Here is a 15,392-nt window from a genome sequence, read left to right on the forward strand (position 1 = left end):
GAAAATGTTAGGGTCTATCTCTATTACATGGCGAAAAGGCATCTAAAGAAGACATCACATCGAATTAAGTACATCGCACTTATGTATATATGTAAGCTTGACTAGGAAATTTGTCGAAAATTCCTTCTGCGTATTACGATTCCACACGCTATTATGCAACAAGAATCTTGTTCTATCCATTGTTTAACACATGGCCATGGAAAGCATTAAACATAACTATTTGAATTCTAGTAGGACAGGCCATATTTGCTCACATCGACCAACTATTTAGCGCCATACAATCATGTGTTGCAATCTATAATTCGCTATCTACTACTAGTATACATGTATGCATATTAGAGTATAAATGCTTTGGAAAACAATGTTCATAATCATTAAAACACTTAGAATGCTATGAAAAAATTCTCCTCATCACTCCCGTAAGAAATGATTTTTCAAACGAGTAAAAAGCCAGTACAGTTAACAGTATTGATTACTGAAAGATCTGTTTTATTTTTTTCAGTGACCATTCCTTCGATACAAAGGCCAAAGCACGAGTAAAAGGAAGAAAGCGAGAAGAAACTGTGTCTAAAAGTCGCAATGCTATACTCCGGGGTTCATTGGGGGTCCGATGGGAACAATCGTGCAGAAATGACAGCAAGTTAATGGGTATTGATGAGAAGCTTAAATAACACAGTTTCTAATAACACTGTAATTTACATGGACACATACGTGTCATCATAAATAAACTTTATGAAGGGAAAAGGCTAGATTTTTACTTTTTCGTTTTCGTTTAAACCACGCCGGAAGAATGAGGGTCAGATTTCCAGATTTTATTCTGGAGGTCTGTGTGTTTGTCTCGGGTTTTGGTGCCATTTTTAACAGTATTTCAGTTATGTAAAGGCATTAACCTAACAAGTGTTCTTGGATTCTTTACCAGACGTTGTTCTCTGCAAGTAACTGCCAACTTCTCCACATGAATCAGAGGTGGAGGAAAATGACTTCAAACACAATGTTTTATATCAAATTGTCTGTCACAGAGAACTGACGTTTCGCCTGAGGATTGAACACGCGACCCCGTGATTAGTAGGTTAGCGGTCTCCTTATTGAGTTAAGTGGTTGGTCTAATGTGGATGAAAACCTAAGATTACAGCCCTTGTATTTTCTCAGGTACCTGCGTGCACATATCTTTGCCTCTTAACACTTGATATGGGTCACTGTCGGTTCAAGGTCATGCTTTCTTAGCATAAACTGGTTTTTAAACACTTTTTCATGTTGCGCTTAAAAGTTATTTTAACGTGTAACTAAGCTTTAATAAAAAGCCAGGAATAAAAGACGAAGCTGAAATATCAAAACACTTTAATCACAGATACAAATCACAGTAAAACTTTGTTGAAGTGAAAACCTTCTAGATTGATTGCGCATAGATGTATATAAAATATATATCATTATACAAAAATAAAATAATACTATTCAAGGCTTCTTTGCCAACACTAATCAAACTTAAGATGGGGACAAACTGAGTCGCTAAACTGGATGGCAATGCAGGTTATTAAATCATTCGGGTATGCCCACATTACAGACATAATACAACAGTTGCATCAAACAAGAAGAATACAATACAAATATATTCATATGAAGAACAAATCTTGAGCCGGTCACATGGAATAACGTAAAACATATATAAAATCTTGCTAAAGGGAATGAACTACATTTTCTCTGTCATTTTTAAAGTTCACTTAAATTTTTCAGCACTTTAAGAGTGTTTCCCCTGGAATCAATTGCAGAAAAATCGGAGATAGAACTGGAGTTGACTATGCAGAATATCAAAATTAATATAATAGTTTTTATAGCAGTCAAGTGGAGAAAAAAAAACAATACGTTTTGGTTTGGGTCTAAAATGAACAGTCAAGTAACAAAAGATATCAACATTTTGATGACAGCAGTCATGCAATTATATGGAAACAACTTAAAATAATAAGACAATGACCACGTATTATGATGCAATGTGTGAGATTTCAAAATAAAATAAATAATTCAATAAAAACACGTTACAATTGGCTCGAGTACATCCGGTTAATCTCGGCTAAAGATATCGATCAATAAAAACTAAATAGAAATTCGTAAAATTTCTCACAATTAGTTTATGAAACATAAATGTTCAGTACTAGCAAGTGTTATAAAATCAGAATCTTCTATTATTTTTTTCTTATTATTATGTATCGGCATGTACATAACTGAAAATCTATTGTTCGGCAATCTGAAAAATATTTATTATGGTCGTACAAGTCGGAAGTAAAACTCATGTTAACGCATCAAGCTGAAAATAAGAGAACAATTGTAAAAAATTCAAGTTTTGCAAATATTTGAAATACATGTACATGTATGCTATATCTGTTCCAAAACCTTCATTTTGCCTTGAAAATCATGTTATGTGTACAATGACCGCAACCTTAAACCACACTACAAGTGACGCCCAGGTTACGTTTAACGTAGTAATTGTATGTATGTCAATGTTATAAATTTTTAATCTCGAAATCAAAGTCACAAAGGTGATCAATACATCACTCATCCTTGCTTTAATTGAACATAGTATTATCTATCAATAGTAACATGAAAATTTATCATCAACCAAAAATGAACTAGTCTATATGCTGTTAAAGTTATGAAATATTTAATATTTAGGTCATACACTTCGGAAAAGTCTTACGGATGTTTTAAAATAATAATTCAAGAGCAGTAACCCTATTTCTGAGTACGATCTCACGCGATATTTTCAATTTCACACCCTATTTTTAAATGGTTTCGGATTTCTATGACAGACACTTATACTATTCAAAGGAAACAATAAATCATATGCAAAACCATATTCGTGCAAGATCATAATATGCCTATTTCAGTTATGTAATGTTTCTGAAATCGGTCAAATACTTTGAGACACATGGTAAAAATATGACAACCAGTTCTTTGAGTCTGTAGCACTTCCACGTCCATGGTATCGTAATGACATACTCGTATAATACCAAAATATCACTTGAAACCCACAAACAGACGAAGTCCTTTTTTAACCGACTGCCTGTTTCATCGGTGCTTGGAAATTACATACCTAGAAAGGCTACTTTTATGGTTGTAAACTTTGTCACACCTGTCACATGAGTATGCTGATGTTGCATTTTGAGAGGCCATATGCTCAAAGCATCGCTGTCCCTGGCACAATTCACATTCTTTGAACCCTTTCCTCTTTTCATTTTTCATGTGAATTTTTAATGTACTTCTACTGGCGAAGTCCTTCCCACAAGTGGTGCACACATAATTTTTGGGACAGCCATGATTTGAAGCTCTATGGACTTTTAATTATAAGAATCCTGATATGCCTTGCCGCAGCAAAAATAACGTCCCTGTTTAGCATGGACTGCAACAAGATGGCGATTTAAATTGAAACTTCTGTTGAAGCTTGACAGCACTCTTGGCACACGTAATTCGCCATATCTGAAACAAAGTAGAAAGTAAATCACTAAAGAAGTACATATCAAACAATAATTCATGCGAAATAGTAAAATAACTTTGCAAGGATAGGTACAATACATACATTTTGCATGTGACAATTATAAATCTTGTAACAGACTGACTTTGGAATGTTCTAAAACGTTTTGATAACGTAAAGTATGAAACACACATTTCAAACATTCAGCTAAACGAATGGAATGTTGCAAGTATGGTCCGATATTCAGCTGGATGGCTAGACTGAGCAAAATCAGAAAGATCTGCTCCCCATCTAGCTTTTCTAAAAGTGCTCCCCAACATAGCTATTTTATATGTAGCTATGAAGCCAAAATACATGCATAGACTGAAATAAACCGTTGCTCTTCGGCTGTATTAATGTTAAATATAGTGTATCTTAATATATTTCGCCCACAGATTAACAAGAAATAGCATGGAACAGCAGATTTTGGCATGGTTTTGGTTTCTGCTCCCCATCATATCGCACTTTTTCACCCGATCAAAATGCGCGGTTGCACTTTCTGATGAAATAAAAGGATTTCCGTTAGAAAAAGTTATGAGCAAAGTGTATATCTCTTTAAGAAGACGGCCCTCGTCTTTGTTTCATGAAATTCCATCAAGTAATAAGAAAATATTCTGTAAAAACGTTACCTGAGCTGAAGGATTCTTGTATAAATTCTGCTCACTAACATAGCATTTGGTCACGTGGTATGGCCACAGTGATTTCTAATAGTGTAGACACACAGACCATACTGTAATTCGTGTAGCAGATAATAGTATGTGAATACAGAACTTTTCCATATAAGGTGATTATATCCACACAGTTTAGGTGTGTTACCTTAACAATAGCCACTAATCCGTCTCTTGTGAAAGCGTACGACACCTGAACGACAAATTGCTCTTTATTGAATGAGTGTTGTAATGTATACATGTATAAGGGTAGTGGTCCGAAATACGACTGATATTCTAAATATCTTTAAAGTTATCAATCACAAATAAAAATTACATAAATAACTAATAATGCGGTCATAAAATATTATTTACCTAATTACCACGTTGATTTTTCTGTGTGTGAATATTTGGGATAAGATTCTTAAAAGTTTCCAAATAATTAAACTGACTTTACTGAAAGTTCAAACAGTGAAATACTGACCACATTTCGTAGTGTACGTCCAATAATTTAAAGACATTCTTTTCCTTCCAATAGACTGAGTATTCTCGAAGTGCGTGACTGTACATAGGTTGCTGAGGACAACACAGTGAAATTAAGATGCCGAAATGTAAAAGTAAAAATGCCCTGTATATTAACATGACTACATCTACAAACTTTCAAATATAAGTGACAGTAATATATTAATTAATTCCTGCTCGGATCATCTAAAGTTCTCGCAAAGGAAAAACAGTGATAACAAAATAAAATGCTTCCCCTTGTACAGGCAATCATAGTGTCTTCCTGTGGCAAGATGAGGTGACTACTGGATTCTGCCAATCTTTGAATATTTCCAGACAATGAAAATATTTACAACGTTTGTGAAACTGATCATTAAATTATAAATGGTGTATTCAAATGTTGTGAGATTATAATAATGGAATCTTGGAATGGACGTCACGTCATTTTACAGCGTAAATCTACTGGGAAAATCACAACATCACCATTATTTCTACACAGACAATTTGCTTTCTTCCTTTTTTTTTCATGAATAATTTATATTGTTGATAATTTTCAAGGTATATATGTACTGCGCCAGTTACAGAAACTATTAATTATTTATAAATGTACATACATAAAAACGCAATCTGTCTGTTACTTTACTGTAACAATATCTCAGATGGACGAGAATGTATATAAGAGAACACTTACTATATTTGAATGGTAATGAAAATTCAAATCATACTCGTTATTAAAGTGTCATTTTAATAATATCAATTTATACGGGGCTTGCGTGACTGGACACTTGACATAAGCTGCCTATGAACAGTGCATTCCGAGACTGCGTATTGTCGCTGGTTAACAACAAACTACCGCTGCTTGACTTCAAGAATGTCCCATTCGACAGCCATGATGTGTCATATAAGACTATCAAACCTATGTAAAACCTAAACCCTAACCTTTAGTCTGTAAATATACACTCAATACGAGCGTACATCCAATAGGGGCGATTTAATGATCGGATCTGCACGGAAATGCCGGGAACTTAAGAGAGGCATAATGAGAAAAAAATGTTTTAAACGTTTGACGTCACTTCATTTTTCACTATTGTAATGTCTGTTGGATGTTCATCATAATATAAGATACCGTATCCCGATTGTTGACACCTTCTTCCAAATACCCAGTTCTATAATGAGTACAAGCGACTCTATTTTCTTTAATTAATAAAGATACATCCTGAATTTTTTTGAAGTTTTGATCCAAGAGAAGTATACTGTCACTTTCAAGAAAAGCTGCAGCGGTGGCGGTGACGGCGGCGGCGGCAGCAGCAGCAGTAGCAGAAACAAAACCTGAGAACAGAAAGTATAAATACATTATTCGCATTTGGGTTTGTATTTAAACCAGATAAGACAGAGATTTATGATTAACATTCAACAATAAATAAACAATTCATTTATTTGTACATTAACGAGCTGATTATTGCCATGAAATCGAAGATATATATTGATTTTGAAAAGAGAAATTTAACGCGTTCTCAACTTTCATTCATTTAAACCAGTCTGCTTTTAAACGTGTGATCAATCAGATATTCGGTAGTCAAGGACGCACTCGAGTTCACTGATCAATGAATAATCGGAACCACTCGAACCTTATCGTTTATTTTCATAACTACCAATCGATTAGTCTCTTTAAATGAAACATTTAAACTTAAATGTGTATTTATTTAAATAATTGCAACGGAACTTAGTCAAAATGTGACTAGATATGTTACTGTAGGACTTACAGAGGCTGAAATAGGATTTTTATCAGCAATAAGTAAGAAACCGTAGAAGAAACAATTTAATTTGGAATCAAAGACTTGCCGACGGCTGATTTCCGACGATGAAAACGTCAGCAACAGTTATTGTGACGCCGGGAAAACCATTTAGTGCTCCAGCCTTAAAATCCCGTCATAGTTTAAAATCCGTCGGAATAAGTAAAACTCACCGACACCCATGGGAGGTTAGTTCTATTTTATATTCGTTGTATAAATGACTTATAAACTACTTTTTTGCTATATAAAGGTATCAAATTACAAGAACAACGGTATTAACTAATAACGTATATTTTGTATCATTATTTTATGGCAACATAACATCTGCTGTAGACTGGTTATACATGTCGTATTGCTTCAAAAGGACCCTACACCATAAATCACGTAGCTATTACAAGTTTTAAAAAGGAAAAATGGTTTCTTATTTTTAATCAATACTATTTAATACTCTTGTATGTAAATAAATTTTCTCAAGTATAGGACGTGTCATGAACAGCGGATAAAATCTTTTGTGGGATTAATAATGGATTAAATTATTGACAACGTATTATTATATCTTGCATTCATGTTTATCGCTCCAATTCAGTTGCATATAAAAATGACATTCTTATCTTTTGAGAGGACATATTTGTGTTCAAACTAACGCAGTTTCGGATTTGATTTGTAATTACGAATGTACACCTTACACAGTAGTTTACATGAATGTGAGCCGTCACGTCAAAATGTACACCTTACAAAATGACGTTTTGATGAAAAAACAATGTTCAGAAATTGTAAATTCTCTGAATGTTTCGGATCCTCGTATACTTCAGGAAAGATTCAGATTCACAATTAGAACATTTCTGCAGGAATGACTATTGATAGAATGTGTAGAAGTTTTAGAGAGAGAAAAAGACCAAATAGTCAATTAATATGTAGACTCACAAAAAACCTGGATTTTTTTTCAATCAGAAATATCTTATTTTATAACCGTGGTTCGGTAAAACTGGTTTATTCCTGTCTTTTGTTATACAAAATACTGCATTAAATATTTACAAGTTTGCACGTTTAAGTTTTTTAATCAGTTGGGAATGTGATACATCAAACAGACCGACCTGTCAGTTTCTTTTTACGAGATATAAAACATTAGGACATGAAATGTAAATGAATGGTTAATGTCGGACGAGAAGAAGTGCGAATTTCAAAAATTAGTCTCTAAGGCTGTTTGGGGTGCTCTGTGCTTCCGGGAATTCTATTTATTCATATGTTAAACGCATTACAAATGCTGAAACAGAATTTAAACTATGTCTAGTCTATACATACTTTTTCATTCCATGTTTATGTTAAAAAACTGTCGACACAGTTTCTGATATCAAGATATGTCGGGATCAGGAATTAAGCGCATTAAGAGTCATTAATCCTTAACTCTATGAATGATTCGGACGTAAGTTACTGCATCATATAAACTTTTGAAAACGTCACAGTGGAACTTTTCATTAATACGGAATTGTATTCTAACATTTTCTCTTTTTTTACAGAATCGCAAGGCCCTCAGTGAAGAATATGAAACAGAACAGTCTGGAAGGGAAGGATGGTGGCGGACATACATCCGGGTAATTTCATTTACTCATGCCGAAATATAATTTCCAAGAATAATTCAAATTCAAATAATATAAAGGCTTATTTGTTTGTGTCACTTTGGTTTCCAATGCTATATATTTTAACCGTTAAAACTTGACAATTCAAGCTGTCTCAATTTTGACCTTTAACTGGTTCATGATATGTATTATATTTAACTTATAAACTTATGCATTTTTAATCATTTGTAAATAAACATTGGCGGCAATATGCTTGTCAAATGTATAGCAGCGTTTTGATATACTGTGTTTTTGTTGTTCAATATTAAATTATTAATGTTTATATACAGGAAACGCCAGTCCCTGGAGCCTATGAACTTGAGTCCCAGCACTGGTTGTATGACTTGGAACGGAGGCCAAATACGTACAGGTTTAAATCCGATGGTCGGAAGATGGACCCACACCCGCATGGGAAAGGGGCTGTGCTATTACCCGGTGCCTACGAGTCACAAGACTTTTTACAAAAGTAACATGAAACAGATGTTTGGGACTCGGTCCAATGTTATAAGACAGAGCTTGGAGACCAGAATATTACTTTGTCATTGGTCAATTTCAATTCTGTTTCCAGAAACAACCATTCAGGCTGTTCTAGGATGGAGACGGTTTCCAAACCCTGTTTGATAACCATTGACTTGGGTCCACACTGCATCATACAACAACAACAAAAAATATTAAGAATCCCTGAAATAAAAGTAAATTTTACAAAAGCTATAGAATAAATTAGCCGAAAAAAGTTTATAGATCTAGTCTAAAACAACTAAAACAAAGATATTTGAAAATCATTCAGGCGATAGGCCTAAAATTAATGCAGACTTTATATTAAGAAACTCTTGAAATTCTTTAGAATGCTGTAAAATTTCAATGACAGGAAAAACACTGTTAAGGTAAAGATTAATTAAACATTTGCCTCTCTTTGATAAATTGTGAAAGAATTAACAAACGTTATTTCAAGCACAACTACTAGTATGTTTTATTCTTTTAACTACAGACTTATAGCACGGGTAGTCTAAAAACGTAATAAAAAACCAAAATAGTTTTCAAGTCGAAGTTTGTTTGAAAATACTTAAAAACCTTGGCGTCGTGCAGAGAGATAAACAAATATTTGAGCCATTGACCAGCAATTTACCATGTAATCATGTTCAAGTTTTTTCCCAACGAACACTGATGAAATCAATTTAACCTCTTTGCATGTTAATTAAAGGTTTGAGAAGGATCCAGCGACGTATGGATTTAAAACAGGCCAGAGAGACAAATTTGATGTCCTAAATTTCGGACGCAAAGATAAGGTAATATTTTTTACTTTAAATTTTTAGATATTTTATCTAACAACATGAAATTAATCAACTGATGATTGCATATCACAAAGAGAATGTTTCTTTTAGTCAATTAGCCCTTACCCTGCTAAATTTCTATAATGTACTTGTCCATCTTTCAGTTTGGATAAAAGGGGTGCTTACCAAAAAGATATGACAGAATGGCGAACAGTGCAGATCATGATCAGACTGCACGGATTTGCAGGCTGATCATGATCTACACTGGTCGCAAAGGCAGAATCAGTCGTGTTCAGCATGATAAGTGTTAAATGCTATAAAAAATTCTCGTCTCAGTCTTTAAAACACAAATCTAGTAACTGTTAAGACAATTAAAAGTATTATGATATCGCCGTTATTTGCGAAAAATGTATAATTAAGCATTTGTTACTTTCCAGGACGTAAACGTATCTCCAAGTGCATATGGTGTAGAAAAATATTTAACCCTAACAATAGAAAAACAACCGTCAAAGTAAGTACAACTTCATTTATCATAATGTGTAAGCTTACAAGTTTTGAACGACCATTTTGAAAACATTGACTCGGGCAAATAAAATGTTACGTGAAACGCAAGGACAGTTGTCGGATCTTCAATCTCCTTATATAACTCTATCTGTAACTATTTCAAAATTATGTCCCTTATTAACAAAGTTTTGTATGTAAACAGGTTTCTTAGAAACTACTTGACCAAATGTTAAACGCCACACATATCTTTGACATTACACGATGACATTTTTCCCAAATCTGGCTTACATCTTGCAACTGTTTAATTTTATTTTTTCAGACATAGTATGTTTAAGTCGCAGGCAAAACGATTTCCAACAATACAGTTCAAACCGGTATGTATGCATGCATAAATTATTTGAAAAACCGACTTCATGTGCGCATGCGTGCGATTTACTGTAAGACTTTGTAGGGTTCTGATTTGGTGCGGAAAAGTATTATTTTTCAGAGATTTGAACTTTCTTCTTTCTTAAAGTACATGAAGTACCAACAAGCTTTATCTATATGGTTCCATTTGAAGTTGTCATATTGTAACCGAGAAATTATACTGTCAGAGTCGTAAACAGATCGTATGTAGTGTTTTTGAGTTAATGCACACATAACGTATAAATAGTACTACTTTTGTTCTGAATTTTATTCCAGCGAGAGGGTCCAGCTCCCGGCAATTACGAATCTCAACAGATTGGACCATACAAAAGAGCCATTTCGTCAAGTTTTAAATCGAAGACGCCACGATTCTCCAGTTCACATACGGTATGTAATCAGTTCTCCTCTGCGATTGTTCTCGAGTACTTCCAACAGAAAAAAATGCTATATTTTATACCGATATTCATATGGCTGCCCATCATGTATCGTACAGGTCATTATAGACAGTGTTTACGATTTGTAAGTTCAACGACTATTCTATAATAAATTTAGACAATGCTTGAAATTATTATCATCGAGATATGCGATACTGGAAGCCAGTCACAGAATACAGTTTGCCCTCATGTACAGTTAATCAGGTTCCAAGGTTGTAAGTCTGACATCTTAGAAGACTGCGTTGACAATGACCGTTCAAAAACAGCCAGTCAGATGCTTGAATTTAAAACTGGTCCCCAAACTCAGAGTTATAACCACGGACACTGATGCTTGAGATTTGAGACTGGCCCAAACACTGTTTTATAACCATGAAAACTGACGCTGGTTTCCATACTCTGTTTTGTAATCATGGTATCTGACGCATGTAATTTGAGACTGGTCTTCAAACTCTGTTTTATAACCATGGAACCTGACGCATGAGATTTGAGACTGGTCTTCAAACTCTATTTTGTAATAATGGAACCTGACGCACGAGATTTGAGACTGGTCTCGAAACTCTGTTTTATAACCATGGAACCTGACGTATGAGATTTGAGACTGGTCTTCAAACTCTATTTTGTAATTATGGAACCTGGCGCATGACATTTGAGACTGGTCTCGAAACTCTGTTTTATAACCATGGAACCCGACGCATGAGATTTGAGACTGGTCTTCAAACTCTATTTTGTAATAATGGAACCTGACGCATGACATTTGAGACTGGTAACCATGGAATCTGACGCACGGGATTTGAGACTGATTTCCAAGCACTGGTTTATAACCAGATTAGATTGGTCTTTAACTCAGTATTATTATCATTGACTCCGATGCTTGAGATTTGAATATCGTCCCTAAACTCAGTTTTAGAAAATGGACCATGATGCTTGAGATTTTTAACTCTTGTCCAGACTCGGATTTATAACTATGGACCTTGATGCTTTGGGTTTAAAACTGGTCTCCAACGTTTGGTTTAACACCATGTACCCTAATGTTTGAGGTTTGAAACTGGCCTTTTAACTCAGGGTTATAAACCTGGGCACTGACGCCTGAGATTTGAAATTTCCAAACTCTGATTTTTACCATGGACCCTAATGTTTGAGATTTGAGACTGGTCTCCAAACTCAGACCTATGGCTAGAACCCCGATGCTTGAGATTTGAAACTTGTCTCAAAGCACAGGCTTATAAACATTGACTCTGATGTTTGATATTTTAAACTGGTCTCTAACTTCTGGCAACGTTGCTCCCAAGTTATCATAGATCTAGTTGATGCTTAAAGAGCCCTCACATGGGTTACACGTGCACGTTATTTATGTTAAAGCATAACATGAGTTCATATCAGCGTAACTCAAACATTGTATTTTTCGCAGCAGAATACGGCAAGTATAAATTACGTCAATTTTACGTAAATCTAGCTAGACGTTTAACCATTAAAATAGTTGCTTATAATCGTGTTTAGTAGAAAATTTAACCTTATGTCAAACGTTAAAAAATATCTGGCATGTCTGAAAAAAAAAAGAGTTAAACATGTATGAACAAATTTACTAAAGTCGCAGGGTAATAAATGCCTTAACTCTTGCCATCTTCTTCAAAACATGAAAATCAGTTTTTTATACCAGAGCTTCTGGGACCGACCTATCAGAAAGTCAAAATTTGACACAAAATATATTCATTACATAAATGGCACTGATTAAAGTTATTTTTAATCACTGTCACATATATAACTATTCAGGTGACATTAAATTGAATGGCTCTCCGTATAGTAACAGACTTGATTGAAGTAAAAACAATTCATTACAACGGTTACATATTGCTCTTTCTGGTTTAAAAGTTTGAAAGTTTTCTGTGTGTCCTGTTGAAACGGAGACACAATATCAGCTGCTTTCCTGGAAATATAGCAGTATTGACCCAGAAACGATCATTTTATAACAATTTCAATATGACAAAAGTCAAATAAAATTTTACTAACCAGTTTAACACCTGGTTTAAATTAACTAATAGGCATAACAAATGTTTGCTTTTTTCGCTGTCCTAACGTTTTTTTTTTCCAGATTAAATACTGGGTAAATATATTTTTATGAAGTATATTGTCTTTTAGCGTAAAATTAGATTCAAATGGGGTCAGACTTAATGAAATATTTCTTAATTAGAATATTTAGAAAATGTATTCATATATTGACTAACCTCTAGGCTATTTGTAGATGGAAAGGATCAAATTCTCTTTTTATTGTAGAAAATTCTCCTCAGATGTAGTATACATAGAATGTAATAACGGCTCGTAGTCCATGTAATGATGTTTTTGTTGATGACGTCATTGCAGCGACAGGCTGTTCTATGCAAAGAAACTGACTTTAAGGAGCTGTGTATATAACATTTCTTCAATAATACTTTGTATTAATTCTTAAAATTACGTTTATTTTTTGAAAATTTGAAACAGATTAAAAGCTTAAGTTTTTCTGGTTTGAAAATTTACTGAAAATAGGTACAGTAGAAACGCATTTTGAAATAAAGCCGTCAGCCTATATAGCAGATCAGCTAGCAGTTGGTACAGTCATCTATATCAAGGCTCACAAGATACGTTTTTTGTGGTAGTTAGTAAAATGCCTTAGCAATATATGAAATACATTAAAGGTATACACAGTATCTTTAGATTTTTAGTGCGTAGTTTATCGTAGTTAAATAGCCTAGTACAGCTTAATAATTAATGAAAACCATCCTTATATTCCAGAGAGTACCCGGACCAGGAAGCTATGAGAAGACTTTTCAGAACCCACAGACTGGTGTCCTACAAAAGATGGGACGACAACACGGTCTTTTCTTTTCAAGTGCATTTCAGGTCTGATCCTGGACATTCGATCACACTTTTGATACGTTTTAAAGTTATTGAGCAACCTTTAAAAACACGGATACGTTAAATGAATATTGTAGATGTATTTCAACAAATGTTGTGTCAAAATATTCTTGATTAATGATACGCCCAACACTTTAAGACTGTGTTCAGAATATTTGTTAAATAACGTAAATTGACAGAAAGCAACCAATACTTCAATAAGCAGACATTGTAAATATATATATATAATTTCACGTGGGAACTGATTCAAAAGAACATAGTAAGACTTGTGTCATTTAAACTTTAAGTCATTGTTAAACACTTTTACGACTGGGTCCTTTAAGGTCTTACATTGATGGTATTTTTGACTGTTTCTTAAATTTCTAGAATAATTAAGACAAATATCAGAAGTAAGTGATCTCCCGTGTAGCCATTTCAAAACACTCTGATCTGATATTTAAAGAGACGTACGTTCTTAATTAATGATAACTTTTATCAACAGTTATCTACTCGTGACAGAACTCTTTTACCAGAATCCTTATTTGTATGTGCATGCGTTGCTTCTGAAATGTGTTTGAAAAGTCAAGATAGAGCAAGATCGGTAAAAGCTCATTACCCATAGCCTGTATTTTTTCATATCTACCTTGATAAAAGTGTAATCAAAACTTTTAAGACTTTTTCCAACTGTTTCTCAGCTTCAGATGTTGCATATTCTTGATTATGCATTGTGATATATTGTACTTCCAGTATTCAGCATAATTCTGTGATATATCTGCAAATTTTGCACGTTTTACGGTCCGATTTTGTTGTTCCTGTTTTATATATTGTCCATACCTGTATTTGCTCCATGTTTTTAAAGATGTGAATCCTCATTTTCAAGGGATTTTCGTGCAGAATAGAGAGAGGTAATTCTAATAGATTTGAAATTTGTATTGATAATAAAAACAAACACAATGATCTTTTCCCCAATAAATTTATGGTCTCTTTCAATTATCAATGATTTAGTGGTCTCTTTAAAAGTATTCTCGTTTTATTATCCTTATCAGTATTATTGATTCTATACAGATTTTATGATGTTGTGAAATAAATACCAACATAAAATACCTTTATTTCTGTATTTTTTGCCATTATTATCATGCTGTGTCCAGTGAGTACGTGTGGGCTTTTTGTGTATTGACGAGAGTTTGCTAATACCCCAGTCACACATACGGCGCGGATAGCTACGTCTAGCCACGGATAGAAACGTAGTAATCCGTATCGATCCGTACCTGAGCCGTATCTTAAAGTAGTGATCCGTATCAATTCGTACCAATCCGTGCGGCTTAGGTACAGATCGATACGGATTACTACGCTTCTATCCGTGGCTAGACGTAGCTATCCGCGCCGTATGTGTGACTGGGGTATTAGGCACGTGATAAGTCTTTAATTTCCTATTACACTGTCCGATTACACTCCGTATATGCCATTCCGGCTTTCTATGGATAGGTGCAGCAGCTCCTACATCAAAAGCCGAAGGGTGTCAAAGTACCATACGAGAATACGTAATATTTATAATGTACGTTGATGTTAACTTCTTTAGTAAACTGATGTTGGAGTTCCAACATATTCATAGTAAGTATGCTATGTCGGTGGGGGATGGTTGAGTAGGGAATAGAAAGACTCTCTAGACGCGATTATCAAAATATGCATTTTGATAGATACATATGGTATTGGCAACATCCACTATGAATAATACCATGACGTACCAGGTCTTCAAAAGAGAGAAGTCGCCATAATTGGCATTTTGACAGTTTTCTGTCGGTAAACAGTATATTTATTTTTTTACTTCTCGATAGTAAACGTCATCTTGTA

The 15,392-nt window shown here is 34.2% G+C and overlaps 1 protein-coding gene across 1 annotated transcript; it reads left to right on the top strand.

Moving 5' to 3' along the window:
* The first annotated feature begins 6,266 nt into the window (after positions 1–6,266).
* On the top strand, positions 6,267–14,644 carry LOC123531876 (protein STPG4-like). Its single transcript, XM_045313182.2, has 8 exons — positions 6,267–6,631; positions 7,961–8,035; positions 8,350–8,525; positions 9,261–9,345; positions 9,768–9,841; positions 10,154–10,208; positions 10,516–10,626; positions 13,440–14,644. Exons 1-8 carry the CDS (start codon positions 6,512–6,514, stop codon positions 13,551–13,553), a joined length of 810 nt encoding a protein of 269 aa, XP_045169117.1. The 5' UTR covers positions 6,267–6,511; the 3' UTR covers positions 13,554–14,644.
* The last annotated feature ends 748 nt before the right edge of the window (positions 14,645–15,392 follow it).

The sequence above is a fragment of the Mercenaria mercenaria genome, chromosome 1 (assembly GCF_021730395.1).
Source record: "Mercenaria mercenaria strain notata chromosome 1, MADL_Memer_1, whole genome shotgun sequence".
Classification (NCBI taxonomy): Eukaryota; Metazoa; Mollusca; class Bivalvia; order Venerida; family Veneridae; genus Mercenaria; species Mercenaria mercenaria.

Excerpts from the sequence above, each read along its gene's own strand:
- LOC123531876 (XM_045313182.2), top strand. The coding sequence starts at position 6,512 with ATGAAAACGTCAGCAACAGTTATTGTGACGCCGGGAAAACCATTTAGT. Across the intron at positions 8,526-9,260 it reads TCACAAGACTTTTTACAAAA|GTTTGAGAAGGATCCAGCGA; the intron begins GTAACATGAAAC and ends TGTTAATTAAAG. Across the intron at positions 10,209-10,515 it reads CAACAATACAGTTCAAACCG|CGAGAGGGTCCAGCTCCCGG; the intron begins GTATGTATGCAT and ends ATTTTATTCCAG.